Source organism: Globicephala melas, chromosome 1, assembly GCF_963455315.2.
Source record: "Globicephala melas chromosome 1, mGloMel1.2, whole genome shotgun sequence".
Lineage (NCBI taxonomy): Eukaryota > Metazoa > Chordata > Mammalia > Artiodactyla > Delphinidae > Globicephala > Globicephala melas.
The window spans coordinates 34,763,254-34,790,581 of record NC_083314.1 but is presented as its reverse complement, the minus strand read 5'-3'; the positions used below and the strand labels follow the sequence as shown (position 1 = coordinate 34,790,581).

The window sequence follows — 27,328 nt, the reverse complement described above, 5'->3', positions numbered from 1 at the left end:
TCTTTCCAGTGACTGGCCAAGAAGGGACGGTGCCTTGCATAACCATATGCTGGGGCTCTTTAACAGGCGGGAACCCCTTCTATGGGAATTGCTGGTTAAAAAAGGCTATCTGGGAAGGGGTTTTGATTCATGCACCAAGTCAGGCAGTGGACTAGATGTGCTAGCAGGTCACTTGCTTTCTCTAGGTCCACATTTTGCTTTACCCCTCATATTTTTGCAGAGAGGTAAGCAGGCCTTTAAAAGCATGTATTCTGGAGCAGAGGACAACACAGAAGGGTTAAACAATTATGTCTTCCCATTCTCCAGACTCAGCACCACCCAGCAACAACCCAACTCCATTCAGGTTTAGGTGAGGGCGGAGACCGGGTGTGAGTGACCTTATTCTTTCTGTTCTCTGATCTCTGAATGCAGACAACCAGAGACCAGGCAGGTACAAGGTGCACCCAAGGTGGCCACAGACTTTCTGTGCCTGATGCCATAGCGAGTGTCATGTTTTGATATAGTGCATCAGAAAAAAAAACCCACGTCTCCCACGGCTCTCCAAATGGTACACCTTCTCAAGGTTGCCTTTCTCTGCCTGGACTCCTCTTCAACCTCTGAAATAAATTCCCAAACACCTGTCAGATTTCAGTTGTCCTTCAAGGAAACCTGACCCAGACACCCAGAGGCAAATTGCCGCCTTTCTCTCTCCAAGAACCTCCTGCCCCTCCCCCCATCCTATTTAGCTAGGGGAAAAGGACTGCCAAAATAATGGCCAGCCCTACAGATAAATCTACAGCCCGCTCCGAAAATTCCTTTCCAGAGCCTGTGGCCCCTGGCATGGCCAATCCCTCGGAGGCTCAGACCCACATATGAAACCACCTCTGGGGTCAGCCTGCCCCCATCTGCTCCACCCAAAGAAACGAACATCTTGCAAATCAGGGTGGAAATCCATGTCTCCATGGTCTACAGAGAATATGCATTATGCTATTTTTCAAAGCCCTTACCTTTGACCTGAGTATCGTACTCTGCTATAATCTCCTTATCCTTTTTGAATTTGGCTGGAGACGTCATGTTTTCCTTCTTTCTTCCAAATTCGAATTGTGAATTGATAAATCCACGGGAAAAATCCAACCACCGAAATCAATACCTCCAAGATCGCTTCTCCAAAAGGCAGAAGGGGCCCCCCGCGGTGGTCTCCAGCGCTCCGGGGAGCGCGGGCTGCGGGCTGGGCAGGCGGCTACGGCGGACACATGCAGACGGTGGGCGCTGGGGCCGGCGCGGCGGCGGTTGGTTCCTGTGCTAGAGCCCAAGCCGCAGCCTCAGCATTAGCCGGGAGAACTGCAGCGCCCGGAGGCTGGCCTGGGGTCTGACATCAACGACACAGGCGGGGAGTGGAAGTCCTTCCGCACAACATGGTGTGGGGGGCGCGGGGATGTGGACTCGCCCAGCTGGGTCCCCGGGAGGGAGTGGGTGCGTATCGGGGTGCCGGGGGAGGGCTGGGCGTGCTTCGCGGTTTTTTGTTGCACAGCCTCGAAGATGCTGCAGATCAAATCCCAAACGGGAGCCGCAGCAGCGCAGACTGGATCGGAAGTCGTTTGCTCCGGTTCACTTGCCTGTAAATGCAGGGAAAAGAGGAGGGGGCGATCAGCCCCAGCGCAGATCCTAATCGATGCGGGGGTGGGGTAAGGGAAGCCGTTTCCAGCCTGGCCTGGGCCCATTCATCTCAGCCAAACGCCGCCCGGCCCGCAGAGCCCGGCGCAGCGAGGTGGGGAGGAAGGAAGCTCCCTCCGGATTTTGTTTTAAGGCTGAAAGAAAACACTTTGGAGCAGCCGCCTTCGAGGGCTTGGGGTGGGGACTAGCGGCGGGAACGCGGGGCTCCGGGCGGGGACTGCGGCACCTCGGCGACCTCCCGAACCTTGCCAGCGCTGGGCAGCGGCTTCCGGAGGGAACCCTCCTGGCCCTGCCTCTGATACGGCCCCCGACCCCCGGCTGGGGCAACTCCCTTGACTTAAAAGGGGATCAAAGCCAGGGAGGGACAAGCCACCCGGGCACAACTTTTCTTCCCCTGCGCCCCTCCTCCCAGTTGTTTTGTTTTTGGTTGCTAGCTTCTCTTGGCAGCAAAATGTTGGGGGGTGAGGGGGGAGTGATCTGCAGGAAAAAGCCTGCTCGGCACGGGACACATCCAGGAAAACAATGTGGTCGGCAGAAGCAGGAAACGGGTTAGAGGCGAGGGTCGGAGTCGGGAAAACCGGGAAGGCGGGGGGTGGGGGGCGGGGGGGGAGGAAAGCAGCCACCGCCTCTCAGGCCATCCCCAATTGGTCACCCAAGCCCAGAGATCCCAGATACCGCACCCAATCCCCGGCTGGGGGTTGGGGGAAGGTCGTTGAGGGTCGCAGTCCCGACTCCTCGCACCAGGAGGTACCCGAGGAGATCCCGCTCCAACCCAGGCCCAGGAGGTGGGAGGGACTGGGACGGGAGTGCAGAGCCGGGCGTCTCGCTCCCGGACGCGCCGCAGCGGCGACCCTCCCTCCTTGGCCGCCCCTTTCCCTTTCCGCGCCGGGAGTCTCCCACTTCCCGCGCCTGGAGAAAGGGCCGCACCGAGGGAGAAACAGGGAGCAGGAGCGGCGTGGTGGTTCAGACAGGCAGGAAGCGGGAAGGGGGGTGAGAGGTGGGGTCCTGAGGCTGCACGGGAACCGGGGATAACTGGAGCTTCTGCACACGCTTGATAGGCGAGGAGAGGGCAAAGGGAGGATTACCTTGGGGGTGAGGGGGAAGTTAGGAGACTATCGTGGGCCGCGATGTTACATGGAGTACTAGGATATTAGCAACTTTGGGGACCCAGATATAGGTCTGGGAGCGGGAGTGCGTGAAGAGGAGCCATTCCGGGCGGGCCGGGGGCTGGGGCAGGGGAAGAGCCCCGGAAGCAGTGCGGAACACCCATCCTTCTGGGTCCAGGGCTGTAACCCGACTGTCTGCCAGGACTTGGAGACAGAGAAAGAGAGCAGCCGATGGTTACGGGTGATGCCAACGACGGTTGCCCGAAGGTGGACCAAGGCTGCCAGTGTGCAGAGGACTTGGGGAGGGGGCTGGGTGCAGACTGCGCGGCGGCATGTGAGCCAAGGCAGAGTCCCAGGCAGTACGGTAAAGGGCGGAGATGCAGTCCTAAAGAAGTATTTGGGCTGTACTGGGAGATTGGGAGTGGGTCAGGAGGGAGGCGGTCTGAGGGATTTCGGGCGGCAACGCTAAGGCGACGCCGAAAGCAGCATCCGCGCCCTCTCCTTCCCGCCTCTGCCCGGATTTGTTCAGTCAGGGCTCCAGCTCCGCGGCGGGGAAGAAGAAAGGGGAGAGGGAAGGAGCCTTTACCTGGCTCTGACGCGACGGGTCCCAGGCCCCCGGCTCCGCTTCCCACTCAGAGCTCTCCTCCCCTCTCTTCCCCGCCACCCGCGTCTACGCAGATCGGTCCCCCAGTCCCCTGAGGAGCCTCCGCCAACTCCGCAGGACCCCGCCGGGAAGCAGAGCCCACCCCCTTGCCAATCACCGCCCACTTTCTATCGACCGATGGGGCCTGTAGCCAATAGGAATAGGTGATCCCAAGAGGCTAGGAATGAGGAGGACGGGCTGGCGAAACTTGGAGGTGTGACTAGCACAACCGAGGCGTGGTCACAGAGTAAGCTCCTCCCCGGGTTGCCTAACCCCAAAGTAGAACTGATGGGCGGGATTAAGATAGAACCAACAGCCAAACACATACTTCTGAGAGAAGGCACGACCAATTGGACCGGGGTAGTGAGGAGGGGCGTTGCGGAGAATTTTAGCCAATACAGAGTAGAGAACGGCGGGGACTGTAGAACGTCTTCCAATGAGAAGCGCGAAGGGCGTGCCTTGCCGCTTTCACTGGGGCGGGAGTAGGTTTCGCCCAAAACTCCCGGAGCTGACCAATGAGATCGGAGGAGGGGCCAAGCTCGGCCAACCAGCAAGCCGAATTTATCTAGGCACCGTTACTGGGGCGGGGCGTAGATCTCCTGGCCACTAAAATCTCGTCAGGGGCAGGCTCCCGAGCCTTCCAATGCGGGACGTGGGCGAACTCTGGTTCTCCCAATGGGTGCGCAGCGCTGGCAATTCAAACTGACAGCCGGTTGGAAAGGCAGAGAGTGGAAGAGGGAGCGAAAAACGACGTGTTCAGTGGCAGAGACACCAACGCCGACGGAGACCCCAAAGCGACCTCTGTCCCGCCCCACCAGCACCACCGCGACCTCTGGAGCGGCAGCTCGGGAAAGACTTGGGGGAACGGCGCGGGGCACGAGGGAAAGCTGAGGGGAGGGAGTCGCGAGAGGAACGACGCGAGAGCCCGCACGCTGAGGGCTGGGGACTGCCAGGAGAGAAGTGAAGCGGGCGGCCCGCGAAAGAGCAGAGCGGAGAAGGGTCGCGGGAGGATTAAGGAACACCCGGGATTGCCCGGTGGGAAAAGCTGAGGGGATTTCTGAATCCTGGGGAGAGGAGAAAGATTTCCAAAGAGGACGCGTGGGTAGGGACGCTTAGTCCGCGATCCGAGAGAGGAATTGGAGCGCTCCGAGGGAGGGGCTTAAGGGGGAAGCTTTAGATAAAAGAGCCTGTACGGGAGAAGCTAAGGGAATTGCAAAAGGAGCAGGAGCTAAAGAGTAGAGGATCCTTCAGACTGGAGAAAGGGAAAACTAGAGAAGTTCCCGAGGCACCTTGAAGCCTGCCTCCTCCCCACTTCAAACTCCTCTCCCTTCCCCGAAAGTTAAAGAGAAAGCCAAGGTTGCTGCTTCTCCCCGGTTTCTACTCAATAAATACTACTTTTACCCTCCCACGGGAAAACAGAAAAGAACTCATTTCCTTCTCAATTTCCGGGCTTAGAAAAGATCAAGGCCTCGCAATTTGATTTTTCGCCTGGGAGAATCAAACTAGGGAGGGTATTGCTCTATTTTCAAAATCCCACACCTCATCCTTCCCCGGACGCCATGTCTACGAGCAGCTGTAGTTTCAATGACCGGCGCGTGTCCATCCTGTGTTGCAAATTCTGTAAACAAGTGCTCAGCTCTAGGGGAATGAAGGCTGTTTTGCTGGCTGACACTGAAATAGACCTTTTCTCTACAGACATCCCTCCTACCAAGTAAGTCATGCTAGTGGCGGGCAACGGTAGCCTTTAACTAGATGGGAAAAGTGTATGGCTTGAACCTCTGGGAGTCAACAAGGAGGTTATCATTTTGGTGTTCCAGCCACTCCCAGCAGTCTGATGATCCCCCTGGAGTTTAACTAAGGGGGCAGACTGTCTGGACAAACTCTGTGGTTTAGCCAGAGTGGTCAGTCCTGATGTAATGCTTCTAGTTCAGTTATAGTCATGTGGTCCCTTCAGTTGAATCCCTGGCTACCGTGCCCTGACAGACCTTCCTCTTACTGGATCAAGTCCATGACTGAGACGGTAGGTAATTCAAGCAAGATTTTCGGTACTGTTGGAGAAGAGAGGTCATTTAAGTGTTTTTGATGTTTGTTCCTAAAGTTTTACTCCAAAAAAACATTCCCCAGCTTTCTACGAATTTTTTGCAATTGGCATGCTGATTCAGATCCATTGTCCACCTAATTCAGTATTCTTTTCTTATCATCTCCCTGTCTCTCTCTTTCTGAATGAGAGAGACATATATATTTTTATGGGATGAAACAGGACTTAGCCCTCAAATAATCCCTGTCACCCATAAAGCTTATTTTAGATATTATGCATTGGTTTGCATACTCAAATCTTTTTAAATTCTGTTTTCAGTCACTACCCACTTTTAGGTGTAGAGTCCTTAAGAATTTGCTTCCATTTGGAAAAATAGCCATTTTATTTGACTCAAATGTACCTTTTTCTAGCTCTAAAAGGTACTTTCTCTTTCTATAGTCAACATATATGTGCCTTTACATGCTTTTCAAGATTTTGCTCTTTATTGAAACTTTATCATTAAAGTGAAAGAGAAATTATCCAAAATGCACATAGACAGCTGTTCTTTGGACACAGAGCCAGAGAAGGCACACTAATAATCAGACTACTTTAAAATGAATTTCATGATAATGATAGAAACTTTTTTAAAAATTAAATATACTCAAAGCTGTGGACTCTTCCTCCCTTGAAATCTTATCTTCATTGGTTTAAGTGTAGTCATGCCTAATGGCAAAGCCAAAGGCCCTCATTTATTGCAAAGATAAATGGGCTATTATAAGTACCTCTGTGCGTGTGTATGTGTTGCAAAAAGAAAAAGCACTAGACAATAAATCTAGAACCTACTACTGCAAAGTTTCTATGATTTATTGTCTAGTGCCTTTTCTTTTTAGTAGCACATACGGAAACAACAGTTTTAAATATTAACCCATTCGTCTTTGCAATAGCTATGGTAAGTATAAAATAGTCATAAGGAGAGCTCAGATATGTGAATTGTTAAAGGTTAGACCAGAGTCTGGAGTACAATCAGGTCTTTCCTCTTGTCTTCTCTTCCATGTAGGGGTTATAATAGTGATGGATTAATGTGCTAAGATGTATATGAATCAATGAACACATAAGATTTTTTGAATAGAAGGTTTGTCATATTTATAGTGAGCTCACAAATATTAACTTACCCTTACAAAATATACTAACTTTCTCTTACAGTTTCTTTTAGGGTCTCTTGCAGCTCTTTGAGTCTACAAAATTCATGCTAAATCATAATCAAAAGTACATTTTGTGGCAAGGGTATGGAAAAATGGAACCCTGGGCACTGTCGGTGGGAATGTAAAATGGTACCACTACTATGGAAAATAGCGTGGCGGTTCCTCAAAAAATTGAAAATAGAATTACCATATGATCCAGCAATACCACTTTTGGATATATATCGAAAAGAATTTAATGCAAGATCTAGAAGAAATATTTGCACACTCATGTTCTTAGCAGCATTATTCACAATAACCAAGAGGTAGAAGCAGCCCAAATGTCTATCAACAAATGAATGAATAAACAAAATGTGATACATGCATGTAATGAAATATTATCCAGGCTTTAAAAGGAATGATATCCTGCCTGTCACATGCTATAACATGGATGGACCTTGAGGACATTATGCTAAGTGAAATAAGCCAGTCACAAAAAGACAAATACTGTATTATTCCACTTATCTGTGGTATCTAAAGTAGTCAGATTCATAGAAACAGAAAGTAGTGGTTGCCAGGGGCTGCGGGAAGAGGGAAATGGGGAGTTGTTATTTAATGGGCATAGACTTTCAGTTTTGCAAGATGAAAAAGGCCTGTAGATTTGTTGCACAAAAAATATGAATACACTTAACACTTACGAACTGTCCACTTAAAAATGGTTAAATTAGTAAATTTTATGTTATGTGTTTTGCACAACATTTTTTTAACAATACATTTGACTATCTCTATACTTTTCCCTCTCCAGTGCAGTGGACTTCATTGGAAGATGCTATTTCACTGAAATTTGCAAATGTAAACTGAAGGACATCGCATGTTTAAAATGGTAATGTGTGGCAATATTCCAAATAGCCCTGGGTTTGGGAGATGGATGTTGACACCGAAGCACAGAGAAGGGTTCAGTGGGCTGCATCGAGCACTGTTTATCACCCATGCAATGAACCGTTGAAAAACCATTTGTTACTTAGAACTGTTTTTCAAAAGGGTCTTATGACACTTTACCTTTGTATGTGATTTTACAATTTTTCAAAGTGCATTAGCAAATATCTGCTTTAACTTTCAGAAAATGGCAATGTAGTTTAGAGGGAAAAAAAAACCCAAAAACACTTGGATTTACAGTCATAAAAATCAGGCTTGAGCCCTGCCTGGCCCTACCCTTATTCTCTTGTTATCTTGAGTAAACTTCTTAAATCTCTAAACCTCTGAAACTCTGTTTCCTTATTTAATTTATATCTTAAGAAGACAGGTATCTTCTTAAGATAGATAGGTATCTTCTTAAGATAGAAATTAAAATATCTTTTGTGTTTACCTTACAGAGTTGTTGTAAAGATCAAGTGAATTACGAATGTTAAAAGGCTTGGTAAACTATAAAGTACAAGTCAGAGGTCCCACCATGTGCGAGTCATTGTTATAGAGGCTGGAAATCCGGCAATAAAGAAGACAAAGTCATAGACCTTTGGACATTATATTCCAGTAGGAAGACAATCGATCAGTAAGATATTTAAATAAATAAGATCTTGAATAGGGTGGGAAGTACTCCAAAGGAAATAATAATAATAAATGACAGAGAATAATAGAGCTTGAGAGAATGATAAGAGCTATTTTAGATAGCATGGTCAGGGAAGCCTCCTCATGAGAAGGTAACACTGGAGTTGAATCCTAAAGGATGAGACAGGGAGGAGCCAGAGGAAGAATGTTCTAGGCAGAGGGAACAGCCAGGGCAGAGAACCCAAGGCAAAGAAGAACACGTTCAAGGAATAGAAAAGACAATGGCCAGTGTGGCTGAGAGATTGTGAACATCAGGTGAGAGTAGTATGGGTAGATTAGTGATGCAGTCAGAACCCAGATAATCTAGAGCAGCGCCATCCGATAGATGTGTGCAAGCCACATATGTAATTTAAAAATCTCGAGTAACTACATTTTACAAAGTGAAAAGAAACAGGTGAAACAGGTGAAATTAATTTTAATTGTATATTTTACTTAATCTAATAGATTCAAAAAATTGTCATTTTAACATATAACCAACATAAAAAATTATTCATGAAATATTTTACATTCTTATTTTTTATTCATAGTCTTTGAAATTTAGTGTATTTTTATACTTCCAGCACATTTCAATTCAGGCTAGCCAAATTTCAAGTACTTAATAGCCATGTTTTGGATAGCACAGATCTAAACTTTGGTAGGAAGGGTCTTTGGGTTTTCATTTTTGACCAGTGGAAAGCTATTGAAGGAGTTTTAACAAGGGAGCAAAATGATCTGAGGTGTCCCTACTAGAAAGCTCCATGAGAACAAGGACTTTATTCCTAGCACCTAGAACGGTACCTGACACATAGCAGATGCTCTGTAAACATTAGCTGAATGAGTGAATGAATGAATGAATACAGGTGGTAATTAAAGCCGTAGAATTTATTCTTACAATATAGCCTTATAAATAACTGTCAGTCCTAATCCAAGAACATCTTTTGATTTCATTTGTTTGCCTTTCAAGCCGATTATGATTAGAAGACATGTTTTAGGTGGGCTGGTACCTTTTATAGTATTTTTTGTAGGGCCTCACAAAAATGACTGACTCACATCTCACAGGGGAGGAACAAGCTATAAACAGGAATTTTTACAACTCAAGGTGTAAGCAGTTCATGTGGTCATTAAAAACAAAAACAAAAAAACTTCTAGCTAAAATGTTCCCTGTATATTCATTCTATTTAATAGTGACCAGATAGGAAAAAAACCTATGGAAGAGTGAGTTATTTCTAATCAGAAGGATAACCCTGGAGACAGTAAAAACTTTTGCAACTTTCTCTAGAAGCTATGGATTTGCTTCATTTCTGAATTCCTTCAAAAACACTGAGACTAAAATTAGATCAGCCAGCTTGTGTTCGGTTTTCATGGGCTCATGCTGTCTTCCTACTCCTCCATCTGTTGAAACAGTTTTTAGGTGCTGGCATGGACCTGAAACATATAAGAACCCAACTTGCCACAGTCCTGGGGAGAGCAAAAACCTTTTATCCACAGGTCTGAGTTTATTTAATGTATTTTGTCTATACAGCCCATCAATTTTGGACAAATCACAACCTTATGGCATTTAGAAACTAGCTTCTGAAGGGGGAATGCATAAACAATACTAGCAAAGAAACAGAGAATATGTCACTCTTCTTTCACTTAAAGACTATTTTCCCACTTGGCAGTAGAACTGTAACCATTATCAGAGTAACTCCCATCCCAAAAATCCCAGCAATGGAGGTTGTTAGGAGAAAATGAGATCTTTATATGGTCTGTCTGTTTACATTAGCACATAAAAATGCTTACATGGTCAGATATTACCTTGTATCTAATAATATTTACTTTCTCTTTTTAGTGGGAACATTGTAGGTTATCATGTGATTGTTCCATGTTGTTCCTGCCTTCTTTCCTGCAACAATGGACACTTTTGGATGTTTCACAGCCAGGCAGTTTATGGTATTAACAGACTAGACTCTACTGGTAAGAAACAACAGACTCAGACATTCCTCTAACTTTTGTCTACCAAGACTTGAGTGAACCTCTCCATAGATCATTTCAGGATCCCCTCTGAGACTTTCTCACCTGGGTTGGATCCACTAGAGTGAAACTTCGATCCTTTTATCCCAAACATTTACTTACAGAAACTACTAGCCAAAATTCATTGCATTTCTATTTCCATCATTGTATTTAGGAGCCTCAAACTTGGCTGGATTTCTTGGCCTTTTAAAATTAATATTTTAATTGCTCTAAATTTCTGCCTTGATATATAATATGGCTCCAGTGAATTTTGGAAGAATTTAGATTTGACAGTCAATTGTGTGTATGGGTCTGTGTGTGTGTATGTGTGTGTGTGTGTGTAAGAAAAGGGAGGAGGGGAGGCTAGGGTCATGGGGAGCTGGGAGGAAGGAAAACTAGGTAACCTCTGTAGTTGGTAATGTTGCTTCAGGATAAAAATAGCCATTTTGACATCTATATTAATTAATTACGATGAAATTTCAGACAAGGGAAATATTTAATACCAGTATGTTTTACTGATTATTTAGTAGAAAAATACACAACCTATTCTTAAAAGATATTTACATAATACATTTTATATTGTCTGGAGCCTTTCAGTTTTGTTATAGGACACATGTTCTCAATGTCTAATATCTGCTTACACAGAATACGAAGTTGACTTTAATACAAAGTTGACTTTTAGTGGGACTTTTTTAGGGAACTAAAGTTTACAGAACTTTAGTATACAGAACAAGTTTAAAGAACTTGACAATCCAAGTTGGCACTAACATTCTCAGGTTTTTAAATGTATGTCTTAGTCTTCTTCAGAACTTAAAATATACTTCTTTTTTTGAAGTATGATTTGCCTTCACAGACTAAGAGATCATGAGTTGTAAGCTAGGTTGTCAGTGTCTTTAAACCCCCCAATTATGCTTGGGTTTTTATAGACTCTAACTTTTTTTTTTAATCACCTGGCGTTCAGTTGTGGCTTTCAACCCATCATTTGGAGGCCTTAATTTAATACTCTAGTATGTTAAGAAGGCCATTTTTGAGCAAGGACTTATCTGAACCCCCCTAAGTGAGATATAGCTTCCTAATTTAGGCCTCCGGTCTTATATTTGTATTGCTCCTGGGACACATTAAAGGAAGTTTCTGCTTTGATACTATTTTTCCTGCTTCATAGAATTCAAAACACAGGGCGGAGGTTTTTCAATTTTGATTTACTTTTTAATATTGGTCAATTTTTCAAAGATAAAAGCCCAGCATTCTTCCATTTGCACTGAATCTAATCCATGAGAAACAGATGTATCACAGGATTTCCTTCCTCCCTTCTTAACAGAGAAAGGAAGGTGCTGCTTCTGTCAGATCCAGTCTCTTAGTTTATTTTTTCTCCTTTGAACCAATTGTGCCGAGCCACTCACTCATGTCTCTGAGTATCGACTCCAAGAATATCAAACTTCTCCTTTGTAACCCTAATATTATGATTTGGAGGAAGATTTTTCTAGATGCTTCGTATAAAACAGGAATTCTCATGGCATTGGAACTGTACTTGAATCACCTGAATCAGCAGCATCAAAGTAATACGTACACAAGCTTTATAAAATTCTATAATGTTTAGACTGAAAGGGCCCCAGGAAGTCTATGTTCTAGGTTAGCCTTCATGTGTAGACCTGATTTTCTGAGACTCTCCTGTGGAGGCTTGGGAAACCTCAGTTCAGATTCCGTGGGACTGGCAAATGCCCTCAAAGGAAAGTTGTCTTCAGCTCTCCATTCACCTTTATGGGTTCTAATTCTCCCTTAGATTTCTGCCTAGTGATTCCTTTCTATCCTGTCATCTCTTCAAAAGCAGAACATCATCCATTCTCCGGGGAAAAGAAGTGTTTTTTTATTGAAAACAATTCAAACATACAAAAAAATTACAGAAAATAATATGATAGACATCAATATGCATCAAATAGATGCTAATTTCTTGCCTGATTAAACTCCAGTATCTCACCCAAGAGAGACAGTTCATTGTTTCTGCTATTTTAATAATGTAACAGTGTGCATCCTTATACATGTCTCCTTGGGCACCTGTGCAAAATAGGCAGTTAGAGGAAAGGACGAGTGATGGGCCATATTTAAGATATATATTGTTTTTTTGTTTTTAATTCACAGAATGGAATGCCCAACAGAAATTAAGAAATGAGCTAAATCTACACATATGGACAGGCAAATCTCAAAAACAATGTTGAATGAAAAAAGCAAATTAGAAGAGATACATATAATAGCATACTATAAAAAATTTATATACACAAAACAATAATATATATTGCTTGTGGTTATATACATTTGTAGTAAAAGTAGTAAAAAACATCCATGGTGTACTGTTAGTGGTGGAAACTGGATTCAAACCAAATCTCCAAACCCTGGCTCATTCTATTCTACCACGTGACCACTATCTTAGTATGTGTGGAGTGGATGCCCAGAGTTGCTGAGTCTTCCCTGTGCCCACACTGACAACTGGACAGCTTGAGAGTTGCTTTCTTATTGGCTCTCCAAGAGGTCAATTAATAATGGTATTTTTTTTCAATTCAGTGCTTTCAAGTTATAATATAGTACATGCCCATAATAAACCATCTTATCATCCCCTACCATATATGTGGACTTGTATCGTATACCAGTGCTGGATTCTTTAATATGATATTTGACTGTTCTTTCATAATGAGGCTTTAGACTGTCGTTTTGTTTATTGTACTGACAGCTACAACCTGGTCCTAAAGTTTATAGTTTTACCTTGACAGCCTCTAGCCTAAAACCCATGTATATCAAGGATTACTGTTCATATTATAACTGGCTCCAAAACCCTGCTTTTTTTAACCAGAAGAAAGGCACCAGTGACTTCCATACTTGTTGAGGAGATGAGGAGACTTATTCAGGCCTTTCCCATGCTCCCTCCAAGAGAAATGTAATCTAAAAAGATGTTATGAGATCTCCATTCTTAAAAATCATTAAAATAGGTCTTCCTGGTGGCGCAGTGGTTGAGAGTCCGCCTGCCGATGCAGGGGACACGTGTTTGTGCCCCGGTCCGGGAAGATCCCACATGCCGCGGAGCGGCTAGGCCCGTGAACCATGGCCTCTGGGCCTGCGCGTCCGGAGCCTGTGCTCCACAACGGGAGAGGCCACGACAGTGAGAGGCCCGCGTACCACAAAAAAAAAAAAAAAAAAAAAAAAAATCATTAAAATAGATTTGAAAATTCTCAGTGTAGAGTGATTATGGCATAATGTAGCTGGAGGCAAGGTTTGAGGAAATGGACTCCTGAGATCTTTTTGAATTCCAAGATTCTAGAGTTCAAGCCCTTAATTAAAAGTGTTTAAAGAATGATTGTATTCTAGATGTTGGATAATTTTATATCTAGGTATCGATCATGTTATTTGTGGTTCATTCTTTAATAGCTTTTCTCTTAACTGCTAACACTGTGATTTGATGTAAGAATGTTAACATATAAGGTTTTATATATCGTGTTGTGAGTTGTAACAGTAGTCAGCACCAAATAATTTTATGAGCTTTTCTTTTCAGGTGTAAACTTCCTACTTTGGGGCAACTTGCCAGAGGTAGAAGAGAGTACAGATGAAGACATGTCAGATATCTCAGCAGAGGAGTGTATTAGATGAATAGAATTATAATATATATAATATTTAAACTTTTTCCTATGTAAAAAATATATTAATGGACCAATTCAAAAATTGTTAGTAAGGATTTGCCAGTGATTTATCTTTTTGGAAAACAAAAATAGGACATTTGTTGATTTATTTATTTTCTGTCTCAAATTAATTACCTGAGTTTATTGAACCAATGTAGTCCTTTTCTTCTACTTCTGCTTCTACTTCTACCCTTCCTCTCTCCATCCCTCTTCCCAGTATAGGTGTACTCTTAAATTCCGATAGTAGAAGAATCTTTCATGTGTCACTCAACTCTCTCCCAATCTGGGGACGGTTTGCGGTTTTCTTACAGCTAGATGCCAGATGCTGTTAATTTTACATTTGAATAAGGGGCATTAGTATCCACACATATATCACCATGCTTATATCCATGCATAAATCTATGCACATAACCATGCATATAAGCATGTATATATGTGTGAAGCACAGCTGGGAATTAAAGCTTAACAGGGACTTTGTGAAAATAGGCTATTAGGTTTCCATGGGTACTGGTTATCATATGTTATATTGGTGATAACTATGTTAATATGGAACAAGACTTTGTGAATGTATGGAGAAATCCTCTTGATTCCTCAGCATGATGTTAGATAAATGAATTTGCCAGGAAATTATCAATATATACTGTTTACTAATATTATTTATTTACATTCTTCTAAAGTCATATGGATATTGTATTATGAAAGCCAGATAACCTCCATCGTTAAGTTTTCTCATTCTCCAGGGCTTTTTCTGTGAATAGCAAATTTTAGATGAGTAGTCTCAGTCCTAACGCTTAAATAGAAAAAATTTAAAGAAGTGGTTTGCTTAAGCCATTGTACATTATGAAGAAGGTTTTTTTAAATTTTGTTTTGTTTTGTTTATCTGCATTCAGAGCCACACAGGAATAAGAAACTGGGATAGTGTTGGATTCTTGTTTTATGAAAAGCTAAAAATCAGTGTATCACCTTAACTAATATTTTAGCCAAAGGCATTTTGTCAATAGTAATACCAAAACAGACCAAGTTACAGTTCTGTAAATAAAGTTTTGTTCTAAAGATGATCAGCCTTCCTTCAATTTTTAATTTTAGCCACTTTTCTTACCTAAAAATATAGAGAAAAATATTTCTTATTGTACCCACTTTTCTTACCTAAAAACATAAAAGTATAGAGGATAAGAGGTAACATTTATTGCATGCTTACCATGTACCAGTAAGTGCTTTACACATTTAATTCACTTATTCCACACAAGGAACCCATGAGAGGTAGGTATCATTATTATTTCTTTTTTACTGATAAGACAGGTGAGGCATAAAGAGGTTAAGAAGCTTGTCTAAAGTCACATAACCAGTCAGAGGCGTGGCCTGATTCAGACAGACAGACTGACTCCAGAGCTCCTGTTCTTAATCATTATGCTGTACCCCTGAGCACCTTCAGACATGAATCAGCTATGATTTTATTTAGCTGGGACACATGCTGGGTAACAACTACCTTGTTATGTGCTCTAGGTGAGGGCCTCAGTGACTGATTTTAAGGTTGAACAAACTCACTGGATCTTAGGGTAAAACTGACCTGTGGGCACTGACAGGATCATTTGCTGCATAAAGATGAAAGATGAAAGATAAAAGATGCTTCAGGAAATGCTGTTACTAGTACTGGAAAACTTTTCCAAAAGTCTTTCACCCTGACTAACAAAACTGACAGAAGGTCACCAAAAGAACCAAAGGGATGAGTGTGGAACAATTTGGTTTGGATTTGGGTTTTTTTTTTCTTTAAACTCTCCTAAAGACTCTGGAACAAGGTGGCATAATGGATAAGATAAAAAATAAATTGATACTACATTATATACTTCTTCAGTTAACTTGTTCAGTTAGAGAAGAAGAGTTTAATGCTAGAGTAGGCAATGTGGCAAGTTTGGAATTCAACAGAGTTCATCTGGTTTCCGTTCTGCTCAGGCCTTCAAATGCTATGGTTGACTGAGCAGCTCTTTGAAGAGCAAAACGAGACAGAGGTTCACTGATTGAAGCAAACCCCAAATGTGATCCCACCCCAGCTGGAGAGTATTTCAAATTACTCAGCTACCTTTTGGCTAACTGGGTTATGGGAAGGCCAGTTCTAAGCCAAAAATGGATTAATAATGTTTTATCTAGAGAAATACATTCATGACACTTTTTTTAATAAAAGTAAATTACACGCTCTCTGGTAAGAGCAAAAGCAAAATCTCATATGTGGATTTAGCATACACTTTCTAGTCCTAACATAATTCCCAGGCCTAGAAAATCTATTTATGCTTTGGTCTTCTAATATTTGACTCAATTCAGCAAAACTATATTATGCTCCTATGGTGTGCCAAGAATTGCACAATGACAGGCTCACGACTGCCCATATAGAGAATTCAGTAAGTTTGGGAGAGGATAGAACCCTATGAGTCTACTTAGTGAGTGGGATGCTTCCAGTTTAATGACTGGGTAGACAAAAGAACAATCATTCTAAGTAGTAGGAGAGAACAGAAGTTAAGAAAGCTACAGAGAAGAAATCATACTTGAGACAGGCTTTGAAGTCCGTTAGGGGCTTGCCAGCCGGGATGAGAGTTCTGAGCAGAGAGAATTGTGTAAACAAGTGGACTGGAGTTTTAAAGTATCTGGTTTATTTAGTAAATTATAAGTGGTCCCCTATACCTTCCAAGATATGTAATAAGAATTAATTAGAAGATGAAGGTGATAAGGAAAGTTGGGATCATGTTATGAAGACTATTCTATGCCATGGTAAGTTTAGACTTGATCCAGTAGCAATGTAGAGTTATTGAGGTTTTTAATCAGGGGAATAAAATGATCAGGTTTAGGGTGATAGTGCTGATGGTAAAAAATAATTTAGTGTTCCTAGTTTCCTTTCTTTGATGCACTCAGTAACTTGACCATGGAAATTATATTTGTTGCCTTTACCCTAAGAACATATATAAGTTTTTAAGTTCCCTGAATTTCTTGTCTTTCTTGAAATTTCTTGTCTTTCTGGCCTGCAGTGGGGCACTGCCTTTCTTCCCCTCTTCCATCTTGTCATTCCTGAAGTTCAAGGAAGGGGCGGTGAGTCATCAGCTCACCCACTATGGCTTTTTTTGCTCTTTTATCTTTTTCCTCAAGTCAGTTTCTCAGCCTCAGACTCAGGCTCTGGTGAGGCATCTTGGGTGGGGTATAATCTTAAAGCCATAATATTCTGAGTAATCCCTGGCTCTGAAAACCAGGTCTTTAAATACTGCTAATCTAGGAAGTTTACCCTACAAAGAACTGCCCTTTTGACCTCTGAGTCACATGTGGCTGATAAAGAATAACCTATTTTACTTTTCTTTGGTGACGGGGAAGCCAACATAATACATAAATCATGATATATAAAATGACTAATAATTAGAACAAAAATGGGGAGTGGGAAAAGGTAGGAGAGGATGTGGATTAAATATGCTTGCTTCAGTGGTGAATTACTTGATGAAGGCTTTCTCTATTCTAACATTCATGCTTATAAGAGGAAATAGTTTCTTTTTCTGCCTTTTTTTAAAACTTTAAAAGCAGCCTAAACCAGTTTCTTTCTTGCCTGGTATTGAGTGTATGCCAAATCTACCCTAAACTGCACAGATGGAAAAAATTAGTCTATGTCTGTGGTACCTCTGGGGTTGAATATTTTTAGTACTTAAATCTTTAGCTAAAGATTCTTTCTTCCAAGACTCTCATAGAATCATTTGATTGTCATCCAATGGATAAACTTACTGAGATAAAAATTAATAATACCATGTGTTGTATATCCCTATATATTTTATTGGGAGCATTCATACACACTTTAATTTAATCCTCAGAATAACCTTCGGAGTTACATTTTACAAATCGAGAAAGAAAACCTTGGTATCAACACCCAGAGAGTTAGAAGAATTTAAACTTAAATCTTGGTCTTCTCATCTTAGGTTAGGGGTTTTTTCCTACCTCCCTAACCTATCTTAAACCTGAGGTCTGTTTTTCCCTCACTAGCTATAAAACTTAGGACAAATTCTCTTTCACTTTTAGCCTCAAAACTAGCTACTTTCATCAATTAATCCATTCAACAAATATTTATTGAATGCCTACTGTGGGCAAAATAGAAGCTGAGGATCCAGAACAAAATCAGGCAAAGTCCCTGCTCTCATGTGGAGCTAACATTTTGTTGAGGAAGAAGAAGAAAGTGAACTAACATTTATTAAGCACTTACTGTACGCATTTCACACTTAACGACCCTAAGAGGTAGATCCTATTGTTATCCTCACCATACAGTTCAGGAAACAAGGTACAGAGACATTAAAAAACTTGCTCAATGTCACACAGCTAGTAAATGGCACCCCTCTAAGATTTGGAAAAGCCAGAATTAATTAGCTTAATGACTATGTTTCCTTTTTATTTTTTAAAGTGGTTGTCTTCTATCCAAATAAAGTCAAGTTTTCCATCAGGGATCTTCCTGTACACATCTTTCCCTTGGTAGATTTTTTATTTAAATTAAGATGGTGACAACAGCATCTCCCTTTTCAGTAAGGGAGACTTGGTGTGCCTGTAAATGATAAAAAATGCTAATCTTATAACTAGAAAGAAAGGAAAAAATAAATCTATGCAAAACTCTTAATTTCCAGCTTTGCTGCATTTCTATCTGGAAACAAAGTCTTTTTTACTAGTCCAGATTTTTATCTTACAAGCGACAACATTTCACTAGAGAGTAAATACCTGTTCTTTAAACTTTTTGTATGTCTCAAATATTTCATAATAGAAAAGTGAATTAAATGACCACCTTTTGCAAACTGCTCTAGTCTCAGCCTTCCTTACAAGCTTGTATTTAAAATCTATTACTATGGAATTTCAGAAGCTGTCTTGCCTCAAATGAGCACTACTGAATCTTCATAACAAGATTAAGTGTTTATTATGAGAGGAGTGAAAACAGGTATCAAATCCATAGTCAAATTTTGCCTTTTGAGACTCGTAGAAGAGTGGGTTGACAAATATCTAAAGATTAATTGGATCTGCCAAATATGGACACCATCGAAGTTTGCCCACCAGAATGCCTCTCTACACCTCCATTCACACAACCCACTTCCTCTGGAAAGGGGCCCATGGTAAGAGTAGGCATATGGGAATGATTCACTTGGGGAAAGCTGTACCCAGAATATCAAAACAGTTTGCTTTTTGTCTCTTATCCTTGTCATAATTTTTATACCCAAAGGAACCACCTGCTATTATGGCTGTGACACCTGAAAAGTTTTCTGGAGATTGCTCATGTGGGGGTGGATTTCCAGGCTGTTCAGTGGTATTTTTAAAAACATTTTTTGGGGAAAAATATTCTCAGAGACTGGAACATTGTCTTGTCAAAATTGCTCTGTAGCCTTGTTCATAAATACGTTAAAACATTGAACTACAGATGGAATTCAGTAGAAGACATACTGAGCTAATTTCCTTTGCATGATGTTACCCAGAGAAATCAAGCTGTCAGTATCCTGAAGAACAAGCCCTCAAAGAGAGATGGCGGCCAAAGCCATGGGAAGCAGGAAAGACTAAAGAGCTCGCCCTTCAAAAACTTCTTTCCATCCTCCCAAATTCACCTTTTTAATGAAAATGTATTACACAAGAAAAAACCCAGTGTGTTTGACTCAAGATGGTTGCACAGTGATAGTAAAGATGGCAAATAGTAGACTGAAAAAAATTCTTGAATTATAGATCTTTCTTGATACTCCAGGATATATTCAGGAAAAGGAATGACAGAAACAGGGGTTTAGGCAAACCGAATGTCATACTCCAGGCTAACTAGAGACAATCATCTCTCAATCATGCCTCTCCTTTATCAAATTTTAGTTCAGTCATTTAACAAATATTTAAGGACCATCACTTATGTGCAGGCATTATATTAGGTGCTATAACAGTGTACAAAACGTTTTTAAAAATCCTTTTGTGCCTTTCAGCAGCACATAGGCTAAAAAACTAAAAATTACATTTCCAAGACTCTCTTGCAGCTAGAGATTCAAACAAAATTTACTTTTTGCCAGTCATATGCACTTGCACAAGTCTTTTTTTTTTTTTTCTGTTTCTCTAAACCTATTAGAGAGGTCTTTCTTAAAGATTTATTATTAAAAAATTTTTGTAAGTCACACAAAGTAGTCTAGAATACCAAACGGATTCTGTGCTTAATTTCATACCTGTACTTGCACACATCTTGAATTCAGAACTTACTTAATTGGGGAAAAGGCACATTAGTCATTCATTTTGCTAATGTAAAATGACTGTGGTATAGATCTGCAGCCAGCAGATCTTGTAACAACTCGCTGATGCCCAGATCATGGCTAAGGTGATGTGTTTCTGGAACTAAAAAGTGGTTGGTGGCTTCCTGACCCTTAGATTATGGCAGAAGTAGTAGTTCCCTTGGCAGGCCAGTTCTGCAGTATTATTCTGGGAGTCATTCCTAGAGGCCTAGCCTAAAGCATGCCCCTACAGCCCTTCAAAGGTTTTGCAAGCCCTAACTTCACTGACATTTCAGTTACCTTTGCTGTGTAATGAACACACCCCAAACATAAGTTGGTTGGGTGCTTCTTCTGCTGATATCACCTGGGCTCACATATGCAGTGGTATTTAGCTGTCAGCTCTGCTAGGCTGGAAGGTCCTAGATGGCCTCCTTTACACGTCTGGGATCTTGGCGGGGATGCCTAAAAGTCTGAGCCCTCTCTCTTCATGTGGACTCTCATCATTCAGTAATTTAGCCTAAGCTGCTTTATATGAAGGCTGCCTTCCAAGAGGGTGAAAATGGAAGCTGCAAAAGCCTCTTATGGTTAGGTCTGGGGGTCACACAACATCAATTGCTGCCTCATTTTATTGGTCAAAGTTAATCAGAGGGCTAGCCCAGATTTAAAGGAAAAGAAATATAGACTCCATTTCTTTTGGGGAGTTGTGGCAAAGTCACATTGCAAAAAGGCATGTGGGATGGGAAGGATTTTTGTAACATGAATCTACTACAACTGTATTAAATCCCTTTCTGCTTCAGATAACTAGAATGGCTTCTGTTATCTGCAGCTGAACTCTGACTGATACAGAAAGCAAGCAGAGAGACCAAACAGCAGGCTACTGTAGTAGCCTATGGAACAGAGGAAGATTTGGGAGGTATTTGAAAGAGCTCACAGGACTCTGACAGACTGGAAGTGAGTATGAGAGAAAGTGAGGAAGATATGAAGGACGGAATCAAGAATGACTCCAAGGTTTTGTGATCTCAATTACTGAGATGAGGAAGAACAAATTCAGAGAGAAAGCTAGAGTTTTATTTTTAATATGACTATTAGATATCAATCAGGCAGTTAGATATAGGCTTCTGGTGTTTGGGGGAAGAGGTGTGGGCTGCAGATATAAATTTGAGAGCTATTTACCTATAAAAACATTTAAAGGCATGAGACTTGATGCTATGGAGGGAGTAAGTGTAGACAGAGAAGAGACTTAAACTTGGAACAGCAATATTGAGACATAGGGAAGATGAGTAGAATCCATTTTAGTGTATATTGGGATCTCTGGAGACACTTGTTAACCATGTAGATTCCGGGTCCCTACCGTCATCAATTCTTTTTCTTTTTTTTTTTTTTTTTTGCGGTACGCAGGCCTCTCACTGTTGTGGCCTCTCCCATTGTGGAACACAGGCTCCGGACGCGCAGGCTCAGCGGCCATGGCTCACGGGCCCAGCCGCTCTGCGGCATGTGGGATCTTCCCAGACCGGGGCACGAACCTGTGTCCCCTGCATCGGCAGGCAGACTCTCAACCACTGCGCCACCAGGGAAGCCCCCGTCATCACTTCTGATGCAGAACACATAAGGAGGCCTGGCAATCTACATTGTTGACAAGCTCTTTAGGTCATTCTGAAGTGGGTAATTCGGGAGTACCCTTCGAAAAACAATGAAATTTTTTACTATCGATCTAAGAAAACATTTTATAGGTCCTTAAATTCAAGAATACTTCTTTTTCCCTCCCCACTTCCTCTTATGGATCCTACAGAAAAGAATTGTGAGATGCTGACAGGGAAAGTTGGGCCTTCTCTTTTTTTTCTAGTTGCCCTTTTCAGGGTGGGTGAAAGTGAACTAAGAACTCCTGCCTGGAAAAGGAGAGGGGATATAGGCCTGCAAATAGTGTCTCAAGAGAAGTATGTTCTCCTTTAAATACCTAACTTGATGCCCAATGATAACACTTTATGAAGCAAAACCAAAAGCAAAGTCAATATTTATTTGTCTCCTAATTATAAGTAGCATACACTCCTTCCATATCTCTGGGAGAGAAGAGCAGTCATATTCTTCCCCATGTTTCATGGAAGGCTTAGAGAAGATTAAATGAAAAACAAATGCTTAGCAGCCTGCTGTAGTTTTACTCTCCTGTCTATCAAAATTAATGCTGATCAGGCCTCTGTAAGGGGAAAATGCCCATCACTGTTTATACCATACCATTGATGCAAGACTGAATTCTTACTGTGTTTCTCAAATATAAAAATGTGAATATATTTCCACTTGGACCTCATCTGGAACTGTAAATCAAATGTTGTTGGTGGTGAAATTAAACGGATATATTCTCCCTTTTGCAGTTCAGTGGTTGCAAGGGGGCCTGAAGCTGCAGGAGCCATGTGCTGGGATAATGATTGCATTGATTAAATGCCAATTACTCCTGGACACTTTTCAAAGGTTTCTGCAGCGGAGTCGAAACTGGGCTTTCTGTCTCAGATTAGATCAGATCTCCATAATCCTAGGTGATAGCTGGTTTGGGATCTCTGGCAATTACTTGTGTCATGTACTTTAATCAACAGCGTGCTTACTATCATAACAAGTCTCCACACCCACCATGAAGCCAGACTCTGTTTCCCCAGCCCCCACCCCACTCACATGAAACTGAGCTTCTGACTGATAGATGATTAAGTCACTCTGGTGAATCATCCTCTGTGGGATGGGGGCAACCCTCCAGCCAGAGCTAGACCTTTACCACAGCCAAGTGCCTGTCTGGAAGGATGATGGATCCTATCAGTCCAGCCAAAGGTCAAGTTACCTGTCTCACTGTTCCACCGGGTATCAATCTTCTGGCTGGCATGCAACCAGCAACTAATTCTCCTATTTAGCATGTGCTTTCATTAGCAAATACTTAGAAAGGGTCTATGCTTGCATGTTGTCCCCAAGGAAATTCTTTCCAACAAAGTATTGGATCTAATCACCATCATAGGCTGATTTTGCCACCATCTTTGAAATATCCAGCAGATTAGGAGAGACATGGAAGGACCAAAGGCTGAGCTAAGAGGGTGACAAAGTCACCAACTTGCTGTGTGACCTTAGGCATCTTATTTTAAAACAAGGGGACTGAGCAAGTTGTTTTCTGAGATTCCCTTCCAACTCTAGCATTCTATGGATTAATTTCATTTTTGCAGAGATTCTTATTCATTTGCCAGAGGAAATTGTGTTAGTTTGCTAGGGCTGCCGTAACAAAGTACCACAAGTGGGTGGCTAAAATAACATACATTTATTATCTCACAGTTCTGGAGGCTAGAAGTCAGAAATCAAGATTCTGGGAGGGTTGGTTGCTTCTGAGGGCTGTGAGAGAAGGGTCTCTGTTCCCGGCCTCTCTCCTTGGCTTGTAGATGGCCATCTTTATCTTCACATGGTGTTCCTCCTTTACATATGTCTGTCTCCAAATTTCCCCTTTGTAAAGGACACCAGTCATATTGGATTAGGGCCCACCCAAATGGCCTCATTTTAATTTGATGACCTCTTTGAAGACCCTTTCTCCAAATAAGGTCACATTCTGAGATGCTGGGGGTTAGGACTTTAACATATAAATATTTGGGGAACACAATTCAACCTATAACAGCAATTAAATATCAACTAGTAATAAGGGGTAAAGAATAATTATTTGATTGATTTTAAGGCTGATGACCAACAGGGGCACAATCAGCTAGCAAATAAATATAGATCGTTGAATTTATTTTGTATATTCTAATGGCTTAAACCCACAGTGATACTAATCTTTACCTCCACATATTGATTTTGTGTAAGAATCGGCTCTGAATCCCTTTGTACCTGAAATTCTTAGCTTTGCTGTACTTTGTAATGTTTTCATCTGTTTTTATAATTGAATGTGAAACTTCCTGAAAAGGTCCTAAGACTAACCAATTATTGCTCAAAGAAGCCTCCTGGGGGTTAACAAGTAGGCAGGCCATTATTTAATGAAATGGCCCTGTCAAGGTTTGATTGAGTTTGGCCATCAGAGGATATAATTATGAGTGGAATATGCTTTTCTGTGCTGATATGAGTCTCCTGATCATATAATGCTATTTATATGTTAAGAACAGAGAAAAGGAATGCTTTAGATTCTGCTGACTCACAGCTACACATTTGGCTTTAATGGAAATAAATCAAAGAGCTCAGTCAATCTGAACAAAGACAGATTGGGGTGGAACAGGGTATTGTCTTTAAAGAAAATGACTGAAGTCCAGATTGATCAGCAAAAGTACACCTTTCTCTTCTGGTTTCTTTTCAGTCTCTCCAGCATGGAAATCCACTAGGTGGAGCAAAGGACCAGGAATTAGCTGACCGGGAGCGCTCACAAGCAAATTTGCAGCTATTCCTTTTCCTCTACAAAACTTAGACAGGCTGGGGGAAATTTGGGTCTCTGAAACTGCTTCAGATCAAATGTTCCTTGCTCATTAAAATGGATAGTAGTCCAAAGAAGAAAGAAACTCAGCTTTGCTGAGTTGGACACGATTGCTAAACACACAGGAGGCACACCCGACTTGGACTCTTTCCCCATGGCTTGGCTCACTTTACACATTTCCTTTCTGCTTTCATTGGTGGCAGATGGAATTTGGGGCAGACCTCTTACCCAGGCTCCCGTAGTCCAAAAATCCTATGCTTAGATCATGCATCTTTTTCCTGCCTGCGATAACCCTCCTAAAGTTCTGGTATCAACCTGGTTTCTATTTGAATATGTTCTCTTTGATTCCAGGCCCTTGGATTAACACTTCCTTCCTTAGATTCCAATCTTGCCTTTTTTTCTGCACTTATGGGTTGTTGGTTAGCTGAGCAGGGGCCAGGAACTTGACTGATATTTATTTAAGGACTTTTAAGGTATAAAAGAGGACTATCCCCAGTCCCCCATCAGATTTTTGTCCCTTTTGCAAAGCATACTCCGTATGCCTTTGCATTCAAATTGCAGGGGTTAAATGTCTTGTGTCTCAGTCCACATCTACCAGTGGAAGACATGGTTTTGTTTATATATTATAGTCATCATTCCAGAACCACACAAGTCCAAACACTTGCGGATGAAATGATGGAGGTAAATTCCAAATCCAAAATTATCCTGTTTTCCGTGGCTATGATTCTGTGGCAGGATAATTTATTGAAATATGAACTTCTCTGTTTTCTTCCTATATTTTCTCTTCCCCTTTGATCTAAGCAAGTTAGATAGGCCCTTAGTAGTTTCTCACCTTAGAGATTTTTTGCAGAATGATCTCGCTGTCTTTAGATAAAATCTGAGTTCATTGAAGAGAGCATTCTCCATGCCTTTGAAGGCAGCAGGAAAAGGGAAGGAGAAAACCTCCCAAGAATATGAAGAAGCTTGAAATGTAGAGGTGGGAGTGGGTAAGACTACACGCTGTGGCTGGAGAGTCTTGAAATGGGTCAGTGGACATCTCCGCAGTGACCAGAGTTGGCTGACAACTGTCAGGGTCTCTACCAGGCAAGATCCCAGGACCTTGCACAACCCTTGGAGAGGGGAGCCCCAATAATGACTAAGATTATATTCTCTCCCAATAAAGCTGGATGGGGACTCAGAATCCGTTTTAAGTTGACTCAAAGAAAATATAAACGTCCTTGCATATCTGAGTTTGTTTTCTGAGTTTTGTATTGGCTACAGTATAATTAAGGGTTTGTCATGGAAGTCTGAGATTGCATAGGAGCAGTAGAACATGGTGGCTAAGACTCTGGTCTTAGAACAAAGGTGCCTGGGTTCAAATCTCAGCTCTGTCACTGATTAGGTGTGAATCCTATTCAGTCTTTCTCTACCACAATTTTCCCACTCTGTGAAATGGTGATAATAATAGTAATCACCTTACAAGGTCCTGGTTGAATTCAATCAAATAATACATGTAAAGTGTTTAAAAAAAACAGTGCCTGACATATAGCAAAATTCAATGTGTGTAAGCTATTTCCCATAGAGTTTTTTGTGTGTCACTATTGTGGATGTTGAAATTTTAATTACTTTTTAAAATATGCACACAAATGGTACAAAATCTAAATGTTAAAAAAAGTATACAATGAAAAGTAAGGGTATAAAAGAAAAACTGTTTTCTAATTTCCCTCCCCAGATGCCACCTGTGTCACTTGTTTCTGAATATTAAACAAATGGGATTACCTACATGTTTCTGTATGCTTTTCTCCCCTAGCAGTACATCATGTAGATTATTCTTTAATAGTATCTCATTATATAGATATACTCTAGCTTACTAACTTATTTACCCAGGCTTCTTCATGGACCTCTAAGTTTCTTTCTTTCTTTTTTTTTTTTTCTCTCACAAATAATTCTGCAATAATTATCTTTATACTTACATCTTTGAGCACATGTCTGGAAGATCTGTGGGATAAATTCCTAGAAGTGAAATTACTGGATCTAAGTAATTACTACTCTAATCTTTGTGCACTACAAAATTTAATAGATATTGTCAAGTTGTCTTCTGTTCAGCAAATTACACTCCTAATACCTTTACATGAAAATGCCAACAGAAGAGGTTATTTAAAATTTTTGCCAATCTGCTAAGTATCCTCTTGTAATTTTTATTTGTTTTTATCTTGAGAGCGAAATTGAGCATTTTTTAAAATATTTCAAAAATCTCATTTTTTTCCATTTTGAGAAATAATCTATTATAAAATGGACTTTCAGAAATGAAAATGATACATCCGCTGGTTTATGAAGATCCTTCCAGTCTCATCACCAGGAAAAACAATATTTCTGCCATCACAAGCTGCCTGACATCTCCGTTATAGGATATACTCTGATTTCTTTGTGGTTGTCCCTCAATTCCACTGCACCAGAGCTAACAGGAGAAGACTCTTGTTTTCTTTAGTGTATTTGGTAGTGGAAGGTGACCAGGTGTCAAAAAATGGAAGTGATATGATCTTTCCTTAGATGCATTTCTTTTTTTTTTTAATTTACTATTTTTGGCTGCATTGGATCTTCGTTGCTGTGCGTGGGCTTTCTCTAGTTGCGGCGAGCGGGGGCTACTCATCTTTGGGGTGCACGGGCTTCTCACTGTGGTGGCTTCTCTCGTTGTGGAGCACAGGCTCTAGAGCACAGGTTCAGTAGTTGGGGCGCAAGGGCTTAGTTGCTCCACTAACATGTGGGATCTTCCTGGACCAGGGCTTGTACCCATGTCCCCTGCATTGGCAGGCAGATTCTTAACCACTGCTCCACCAGGGAGGCCCCTTAGATGCATTTCTAGAGGCTGC

The 27,328-nt window shown here is 41.6% G+C and overlaps 2 protein-coding genes across 11 annotated transcripts in view; one reads left to right on the top strand and one right to left on the bottom strand.

The window, feature by feature from the left end:
- Positions 1-3,494, bottom strand: part of SRGAP2 (SLIT-ROBO Rho GTPase activating protein 2) — a 237,977-nt gene extending 234,483 nt beyond the window's left edge. For all 8 annotated transcript variants that reach the window (XM_030872824.2, XM_030872826.2, XM_030872825.2 and 5 more), the window contains exons 1-2: positions 3,346-3,494; positions 987-1,595 (exon numbers count right to left, since the gene is read on the bottom strand). In XM_030872824.2, the coding sequence (XP_030728684.1) occupies positions 987-1,053 (67 nt within the window). In that variant the 5' untranslated portion in view covers positions 1,054-1,595; positions 3,346-3,494. The remainder of the gene's footprint in view (positions 1-986; positions 1,596-3,345) is intronic.
- FAM72A (family with sequence similarity 72 member A) lies at positions 2,796-14,850 on the top strand. 3 transcript variants are annotated; one of them, XM_030872837.2, is made up of 5 exons: positions 2,796-3,141; positions 4,388-4,401; positions 7,403-7,480; positions 10,013-10,137; positions 13,712-14,850. In XM_030872837.2, the coding sequence occupies exons 1-5, from the start codon at positions 3,004-3,006 to the stop codon at positions 13,804-13,806; spliced, it is 450 nt and encodes a 149-aa protein (XP_030728697.1). In that variant the 5' UTR covers positions 2,796-3,003; the 3' UTR covers positions 13,807-14,850. The 3 variants fall into 3 exon arrangements, with proteins under 3 accessions (XP_030728697.1, XP_030728694.1, XP_030728698.1); XM_030872834.2 differs by lacking the exon at positions 2,796-3,141 and having other exon boundaries at positions 3,470-5,113; XM_030872838.2 differs by lacking the exons at positions 2,796-3,141; positions 10,013-10,137 and having other exon boundaries at positions 3,470-5,113.
- Positions 14,851-27,328: the final 12,478 nt, after the last annotated feature.

Coding starts and splice junctions, on each gene's coding strand:
- FAM72A (XM_030872837.2), top strand. CDS start 3,004: ATGCCAACGACGGTTGCCCGAAGGTGGACCAAGGCTGCCAGTGTGCAG. Junction 7,481..10,012: donor GACATCGCATGTTTAAAATG/GTAATGTGTGGC, acceptor TTCTCTTTTTAG/TGGGAACATTGTAGGTTATC. Junction 10,138..13,711: donor TAACAGACTAGACTCTACTG/GTAAGAAACAAC, acceptor TTTTCTTTTCAG/GTGTAAACTTCCTACTTTGG.